Below are 9,551 nucleotides of genomic sequence, written 5' to 3'. Positions count from 1 at the left end.
TTTATGAGCACTCAATTGCATTGAAACCCGACATACAGAATTATAACGTTTTTTGTTGTTAAAAAACCGGTATTGCATTAAAAATAGAATGTTGCCGAATTCAGTCGTACTAAAGTAACGACGTCGATATCTCTTCGATATATTCTTCACTCTTACTAGGCTGGTGTTGTGCAATAAAAATCAAAGGACTCTAGTTTAACTAAGATTACACTTTATTTTTAGTTAACTATAAAATGTCTTGCGTTTTATTAGTTCCAATAATTTTTAAATACAACAGAGTGTCAAAAATTGAGTTTTCCATTATTAAAATCTTTATTTTGTTATTGAATAAAATTAATTATATGCGTCAATACGATATTTATTAAAAGTACTGCTATATCAAAACTTTAGAGCAAGTATTGAACTGAATTTCCAAATCAAAAACTTGCTCGATTTTTTTTTAAACTTTGAAAAGTTGCACATGAAACAAAAACCCTTTCAGAATAAAAAATACAGTCTGAGAATAATGTACACAAATATAACTAGTATCTGATGTTTTTTGGTAATATTTTTATGATGTTATCTATTTGACGTTTGATCATAGCACCTTTTCCCTATTTTCAATAAAGGGTATAAAAATACAACTGCTATATATGTGTAAGAAACTGAAGATGCTCTACTTAGGACAAACAATTAGATCTGAGGGAAGGTTGGAAGAGATTGTGATGGGGAAAATTGAAGGAAGAAGAGCGAGAAGCAAACAGAGCCTCACTTGGCTTGATGGCATTGGCAAATGATTTTTAGATGAGAAACTTGAATTATGAAAGTTGATGCAGATAGCGTTGAATATAGAACAATGCAAAAAACAAAAAGTTGTCAAACCTTAGAAGTGGGAAGGACACTACCAAGATACAAATAAGTACGGTATAAAGGTTGGTTATGACTCGACCTTTATAATAATGGGAAGCCAAAAATTTTGTGTTTTCTGAGCATCTCGAAAGGGGAGAAGAATAGAAGAATATGAGAGAAAGATACTGCGCATAATAATCTAATTAATAGGTTTACGGAAAATAAAATTTACAAAAAATTAGATAAAACACAAATTTTCACGTGACTAAAGGTTGAACTACGGAACATATTCCAAACAACATTGCTATTGAGTTTAATAATTTGTACAGGAGCTGGGCTTCTGAATCATGGGACTGTTTGCATCAGGCATCGGAATGGGAAAAGGATCAAGATAGGTGTTGTGCAAAGTTTGAGTGTACATATAGTTGTTGTAGTTGTTCTGACCATCTGTGTTACACGGTTGGACGGGATTACTAAATTGGTTATCTGAGAACATATTTCTTCTGTGGAGTGACCCGGATTGTAAAGACACCTGATGACCAAGAAGGGAGGATACGGAGTGAGGCATGGGCCAACCACATACTGAAGCAAAGGTTGTGGGAGGGCTAGCTAACTCTACTGATGTCATATTCTTCACTGGTGGAGCAGAGTAGCTGGAAGCCAAAGAGGTTATTGTTGGTGAGGTGGAAGAATAGGTATGAGGATAAAAAGGATGATATAAAAGTCTGGTTGCCTTAGACGTTTCATAAAGGTAGCGAGGATTCAGAGAACAGGTTAACGATCTAGTTTTATTCCTCAGGATTCTGCTGATACTGCTGACAGAAGGAATATTGTGCTTGTCACACAACCCGTCAGCCAACAAGCGCTCTCTAATCTCCCAAGCAAAAATAGCCGGATCGTTTTGTTTCAGGTCCTTAATGTAGGCTACAACTTTAGGAGTGGTGACTCGAGGTTTGCTGCCACCGATAGCTCCTGGCAAAATGGAACCTGTCTCGTGATAGCGAGTCAAAATCTTTGAGACGCAGCCGTGGGACACACGTAACTGGCGGCTGATGTCACATGGGCGAACTCCCAGTTTTGCAAGTTCGACGATTTGAAGTCGAACAGCATTGGGAAGTGGTCGGCCGTTAACAAACACGCCTCCTAGCTGGTTCACTTCTCCGATACTTGGGGTCGCTGTCAGAAGAAAAGAAGTTTTTTTGTTAGGCTTAACAATAAACTTAAATTTATGTGATGACGCACACGGTTATTATATTTTATTATTTTATTATGCATTTGAAGTAAAAATATACATAACAAACTACAAAAAAGCAACATCCACTACTCTTATTTATTCAATCCAATGTTATCCCTATAGTTGTTTCTGTCCCAAAACAATTCATTGAACTGACGTTCCATATCGACTTTAAATTACAAGTGTGAGACCCACATACATAAAGAACTAATAAATTGTTTTCCATTTTCGTCTGAGAATACTACAACTTCGAAATTGGAGACAGTACGAAAAAATACAACAATATGATTCTCAGTAAGTTACGTCACACCTTTTCAATAAAACCTTTTCCTATTTCTGAGATTGTTCACATTTTTGATGTTGCCGCCCATTCTTTCTCCCCCCCCCCTCTAGTTATTCTTTATCGTTGGCTATCTGAGTATTTGGTTGTACCCGAGCTTCCAAATTAACAGTTTTGTTTTGTTGCTGTACATCTGGGCCGGACGAAACCTAGTGGTTAAGGATGTGGACTGGAAGGCACAAGGCTCTAATCGCTATTTTATATTGAACATGCTTCGCAATTTCAGCTTCGGGAAGCTATAACAGTGACTCTCAACCCAACTATTTGACTGAGAGTAGCCTCACAGACGGCGTGTGCTACTGACGAAGACCGACGTAGAAGTAGCAGTTCTAAATTAAAGATAAGTATGCTTAAACCTGGCCGTTTAGCTCCTGTGTTGCATAAAATGCAGTTCAGATTTGAAAATCTCAAATACTTACCTGTTAACCTAAAATGACAAATATTTTTTTGAAATATAAAAATTTCAGCCTGCCTTTCCTTCATATGTGGATGAAATGTAATAATTTAATTTTGCTAGTTTAATACATATGTATATAATACGTAACGCAATGTTTTATATTTATATTTGACTAACTTGAAATAAATAAACTCTTTGTTATTCTAAAATTTTTAGATTAATATAAATTTTAAGATTTGCTTTTGAGTTAGTTTTTTATCATTCTGCACGTTATACAAGTAACTTGATTTGCTACTTTTTTTACAAGAACTGTAATATGCCATTTATTTTATGGTTCAATAACAAAATTGGATAAAATAACTTGTGTCTTTTGTTCATAGATTATTTTTATTATTATTAAAAAATAGTATATCTTTCAAATGTATATATATCAATCTGCTGATTAATATAATAAACGAACAGTGTAGTTAAAATATTAGTATACACTCTACTTTCACGCAGAAGTTCGTATTGGTACACTTAAAATAATCAACAGATCTCTTTGTTTGACTTATAGAATAATAATTGTGATATAGATATATGTATATCAAAAGAAATAAAACTAAAAATGTTATGATTTTGGAATAAGGAAGCACATTATGCTAATATAATAATAGGTAGGCAAACAACAATTTATAAGCATAAGGAAGAATATTATTGATGGTGTCACAATGTTCTATGAAACATGTTATATGTGTCGCCAGCAACAAAATTCTTCCTTATGCTTATAAATAGTTGTTTCCTACCTATTATTAGTGTTATGGTTTATAGAATAAATCCAGCAGTTGATAATAGGTGATATTACATCAACATAAAATTAAACATAATTTTAATCGCATCCTTCTAATGAATTCTGACATTGAGTAAAAATAATTCTTGGTAATAAACTACAACAAGAATTGCAGTTTTCAACCTGAACAGAACTTTATACACACAAGTCAAGAACCCCTAGGGTTAAGGTAGAGCCAAACCTAATTTTGAACTATTGATCAGAAGGAAGGCAGGCAGCCAGTAGAACCAGATACCACAAGAGCTTTTTTATCTGGCTCTTTGAATCGAATAACGGGATTGGTCACATTGGTAACGATCCCACAGCTAAATGTGCGAGTGTTTCCAGAGGAATAACATCTCTAACTGTTAGCCTTTCGATAAGCAGCCCGACACATTAATCACATGGCCACATCTAGCCAACGCAGATCAGATAGTATAGTGGAGTTGCATGGGCGTTCTTCATATTAGAAATATTTATTAGATCATTAAAGAAAGATATAAAGAATTATACTGTCTTACTAAAATACGAATTACCATTTATCACTAGTAATAAAATAATCGCAAAAATGTAATACAGAATATAACACACTAACAGTTTAAGGTGATTTCTAATATTTGTAAATAACCCCCCAAAAAAGCATCATTGACAATATAGAATTAAATTAATCTTTATTGAAAGAATTACTTACTATTTGATCTACTGAAATACTTTTTTTTATATTTCTTAATTTAGTTGAACTTATCTTCACTGAATTTTAACATATCTTGAAACATCACAAAGGTGTTGTACTGCTCTCTGGTGATCGCCACTAAAACTAAGGTGATATTTTCGGCATTTATTTCGTTATACATAAAAGATAGTTGATCCGTTTATATGAAACATTTGTTTTTAATTCAGTCATTTTGAAGTTTTTGAGTCCTGAAAAATCTTTCCCGCACTTATTCATAATATGTGATAAATACATCAGTATCCGTGATCTCATAAAAAAAAAACGTGAATCCCTTTTTTCACGTTTATATAGCCTTAAGTTTACTTATTTGTTGGATTAATTATTGTTCCTTTAACGTTAAATTTGCAAAATAGTTTTATAGATTAAAATTTAGGTAGATCTGGAATGAATTGTTTTGTAAATGTAAACGTTTTTATTAACACAGTCTATTTAATAATAATTATTGCTATATTTAATAATAAATATTGCTATAAATAATTGTTATAATCATACAGGGTTTGACAATCCAATTCAAACCTTTATCTGTTTTTCATTTAGTTTTTTCTTGATGTAAGACATTAATCTCTTTTACATATCAGGAATAATTTCAATTCAATGAATATATTACTATCACCAACTTTTCAGGTTACGCCTCTCGCTGTAAAAATACAGTCTATACACAGTTGTCCTGGAGAACATGTATCGTTGAAAACATAAAGGACAACGTCAATAATCATAAATTGAAATTAGACATTTTTACTTTTATAAGCACTACTTTGTTGCTGGACTTGTAAATCATCTGTATGTTTAGAACATACTGAATCACGTTTGTTACTGGAAATATAATTGGGTTGAACTTTATAATAGTTTCTAGAATACACTTAAACATGCTTGTTGTTGGATATATTAAATGTGTCGTACTTTATGTAGCCTCTAGGATACTCTTAGACACACTGTTACTATATACATAAATTGATTGCTCTTTCTAGGACACTCTTATTGCTGGATATGTAAATAGGTTGTACTTTATAATAGTTTCTAGAATACACTTAAACATGCTTGTTGTTGGTTATATTAAATGTGTCGTACTTTATGTAGCCTCTAGGATACTTTTAGACATACTGTTACAATATACATAAATTGATTGCTCTTTCTAGGACACTCTTATTGCTGGATATGTAAATAGGTTGTACTTTATAATAGTTTCTAGAATACACTTAAACATGCTTGTTGTTGGATATATTAAATGTGTCGTACTTTATAGTAGTGTAAGGATATTTTTAGACATTCTTGTTGCTGCATAAATAAATGGGTTGTACTTTATGGTTGTTTCTAGGATATAATTGGACACGCTTGTTGCTTGATTTATAAATGGGTTGGACTTTATAGTAATTTCTAGGATACATTTAAACACGCTTGTTTCTTAAGATGTAAAGGTGTTGTACTTTATAGTACTGTCTAGGATACACTTAGCCACGCTTGTTGCTGAATATATAAATGGTTTGTACTTTATAGTAGTTTTTAGAATACACTTAGACATGCTTATGGTTAGATAAATAAATTGGTTGATTTCATGGTAGTTTCAAATTACACTTAGACACGCTTGTTGCTAAATATATAAATGGTTTATAGTAGTTTTTAGAATACACTTAGACATGCTTCTGGTTAGATAAATAAATTGGTTGACTTTATGGTAGTTTCAAATTACACTTAGACACGCTTGTTGCTGAATTTATAAATGGGTTGTAGTTCATGTTTTTTTCTAGAATATACTTACACACGCTTGTTGTGGATACATAAACTGATTGTACTTTATAGTATTTTATAGAATACACTTAAACACGCTTTTTCATCAATACTGGATACATAAGTTGCTTCTTCTAGCTATGTCACTCTTAGACATTCTTATTGCTGGATATACGAATGGGTTGTACTTTATAATAGTTTCTAGAATACAATTAGACATGCTTGTTCCTAGATTTATAAATGGGTCTAACTTTATAGTTGTTTATAGGATAGTCTTAGATACTTTTGTTACTTTGATATATAAATGTGCTGTACTTTACTATAGTTTCTAGGATAATCTTACACACTCTTGTTCCTTGGTATATAAATGGATTGTACTGTATTGTAGTTTATAGTATACTCAAAAACATGCTGTTACTGGATACATAAGTTGCTTGTTCTTTCTTGGACACTCTTAGGCACTCTTGTTGCTGGATATATAAATGGATTGCACTGTATAGTAGCTTATAGGGTAGTTTTAGATACTCTTCTTACTGTGATATATAAATGTGCTGTACTTTCATGATCTTAGAAAAACATATAGGTTCATGAAATTTAACAGAAACGTACGGCTTTGGAAAGGTGGATCTTTCTTCTCCAGGGGCAAACAAGGATGTACTTTATGGTAGTTTTTAGGATAGATTTAGACATGCTTGTTGCTGGATATATCAAATGGGTTGTGCTTTATTGTTCTTTCTAGGATAAACTTAGACTAACTTGTACGGTTGTAAGTTATAGTACTTTGTAAATATACTTAAACGTGCTTGTTAATGGATATATAAACGGATTGTACTTTATAGTAGTTTCTAGGATACTCCTAAATTCGTTGTTATTGGATACTTAAGTTGATTGTTCTTTCTATGATACTCTTAGACACTCTTGTTACTCGATATATAAACGGATTGTACTTTCATGATCTTAGGAAAACACGTAGGTTCAAGAAATCAACTTAAGAAAAACGTACTGTACCACATATCACGAGTGCTTTCAAGAAGAGAATCTTTATTCTTGAGGAGCAAACTGGGACGTTATATTATGGCAGTTTTTAGGATACACTGAGACAAGCTTGGGTTTTACTTTATAGTACTTTGTAGGATACACTTAGACACGCGGGTTGCTGGTTATATAAGTAGGTTGTAATTTATAGTAGTTTCTAGTATGCCTTTTTCTTTCTTTTTGTTGCTGTTTGGTACAGTATATGGGTATATTGATTTAAAATTTTTGGCTTTCAAGTTTTTAAACAACAATGCGTTAATTAACTTTGTTGTATAACCATTGTTAACAGCAATTTGATTTGTAGTTTTTAATTCAGTTTCATAATCTTCAGATGACAAGGGTACAGTGATAAGTCTATGTAACAAACTATGGAACACAGCAAGTTTGTGAGATATTGGAGTCTTGAAGAAACATGTATGATGGTGTCATTACAAATCGGGTTTCTGAAGATTTTGAAGGAATGTATGCCGTTATGTCAATATTTATGTCCAAAAAATTAACGTTTCCGTTTTCACCAAATTCCGTAGTAAATGTAATAAATCTGGTTTGTGGATTTAGAAAAGTTACAAAATTGTCGATACATTTTTTTTGTTTTTTCTGCAAGCTCCAGAGAGTTTTTTATACCAAACTTATGTTTAAAGCCAGTTAGGTTTTTGAAAATATTTTGTGCTTTCTGGTTGCTGCATGTATATAAAAGAGCTGTTCTTTATGGTGGTCTCTAAAATACAATTAGATACGCTTGCTGCTTGATATATAAATTGATTGTACAAGATGATAAAAACCCCATAACCCGAGCGCTTTCTCAGTTTGCCCCTGAAGAAGAAAGGTCCACCTTTCGAAAGTGCTCTGGTTATAGGGTTTTGTTTGTTTGTTTTGAATTTCGCGCAAAGCTACACGCGCTAGCCGTCCCTAATTTAGCAATGTAAGACTAGAGGGAAGGCAGCTAGTCATCACCACCCACCGCCAACTCTTGGGCTACTCTTTTACCAAGGAATAGTGGGATTGACCGTCACATTATAACGCCCCCACGGCTGAAAGAGTGAGCATGTTTGGTGTGACGGGGATTCGAACCCGCGACCCACAGATTGCGAGACGAGCGCCCTAACCACCTGGCCATGCCGGGCCTTTATAGGGTTTTTATCATCTTGTATCAAGACTTCTGGAACGTACGTGTTTCTCTAAAATCATACATTTGTTGTATTTTATAGTACTTTCTATGATACTTTTAAACACGCTTGCTGCTAGATATCATGAACCACGATAATGGTTCATAATAGAGATCGCATGGAATTGCACAAAACCCTAATAGAACTTCTGGACAAAAAGCACCTTAAACAGTAAAGATTCAGTTCAAACAACACTTTAAAACCTTTACTATTGACTGCTAAAGCTGTACAGATATAAAATGCACGAAAAGCATGAATATTAGATTTACAAGGAAAAGAAAATCCACTCAAAATGGTTCGTTTATAATTCTTCTTCTTATTATTATTCTCTTGCCAGCCTGCAACAAAAACGGTTTGGTATATTGCACCTAAACCTCTTGTAGAATACTAAAAAGGTATTGCGAAGGTCATAGGGGTATTGAAAAGTCGATTTGTTTCTTCTGTATTTTACATAAGCTAAAAAAACATCATAATTCTAGTGGAAACGATGGTATCATTTCCCCTTGAAGTTAGCTTTCTAACAGATATATGACGTTCCTTTAAAATGCTTAAGTACAGGGTGAAACAGGAATTACCAGTTAATAATAGATGAATATTAGATGACTAACATTTAGATACCAGTGTTTTGTACTCTATACAATCGGTGTTATTAGGAAGCTAACCACTACATTATGTATGAAGTGATGGAGTAAAAAACATCATTACACAATATATTAAATTTTATTACACAGATTCGTAGAATAATTACTTTGAAAGACCCGAAGTTTTATTTAAAGCGATGTTTTATTTGAAAAGGCTGCTTTTCTACTGGTAAAATTTTATACACGCTCAGTGGGGTTGTGTCTTAATCTAGACACATATATGCCCGTTGCTCTGTATTATATATATAGAGAATTTAGTTATACAGAAACTATAAATGCTCACTATATTCTCAAACAAACAGCTGCAGCTTAACATTCTACATCTCATACTAATGCGATCAAGTAGTCAATAGTTACAGTAAACCATCATGAACCGTAACAGCTAGCAACTTGCTATTTTTGTTATCATTACAATGCATAAAGTTAGCTACCATATCAAGTAATCCTTTGCCCGTAGTTGAACATGAAAAAGGCAGTAAACAAGATAAATAAAAAATGGAATTTAAAAACTGCAAATAGGAATCGTAAAAAAGTAAGTAAACAAGTCTGGAGATACTGCAGACATTATTTACTGAAACTACAAATTTCTGTTTTGACTCCACCAGATGTAATTTTATGTAACAGCAGGGAGCCAAATAGGGGTT

General features: G+C 32.9%; 1 protein-coding gene across 1 annotated transcript in view; it reads right to left on the bottom strand.

The window, feature by feature from the left end:
• Nucleotides 1–1,019: 1,019 nt before the first annotated feature.
• The window catches only part of LOC106478293 (paired box protein Pax-1-like), a 16,352-nt gene continuing 7,820 nt past the window's right edge, over nucleotides 1,020–9,551 (bottom strand). The window contains exons 2-3 of the mRNA XM_022382120.1: nucleotides 2,822–2,829; nucleotides 1,020–2,004 (exon numbers count right to left, since the gene is read on the bottom strand). Of these exons, the coding sequence (XP_022237828.1) occupies nucleotides 1,142–2,004; nucleotides 2,822–2,829 (871 nt within the window). The 3' untranslated portion in view covers nucleotides 1,020–1,141. The remainder of the gene's footprint in view (nucleotides 2,005–2,821; nucleotides 2,830–9,551) is intronic.

The sequence above is a fragment of the Limulus polyphemus genome, unplaced genomic scaffold (genome assembly GCF_000517525.1).
Source record: "Limulus polyphemus unplaced genomic scaffold, Limulus_polyphemus-2.1.2 Scaffold10, whole genome shotgun sequence".
In the NCBI taxonomy this organism is placed as follows: domain Eukaryota; kingdom Metazoa; phylum Arthropoda; class Merostomata; order Xiphosura; family Limulidae; genus Limulus; species Limulus polyphemus.
Note: the sequence above shows the minus strand (reverse complement) of the source record. Positions and strands in the feature narration are given on the sequence as shown.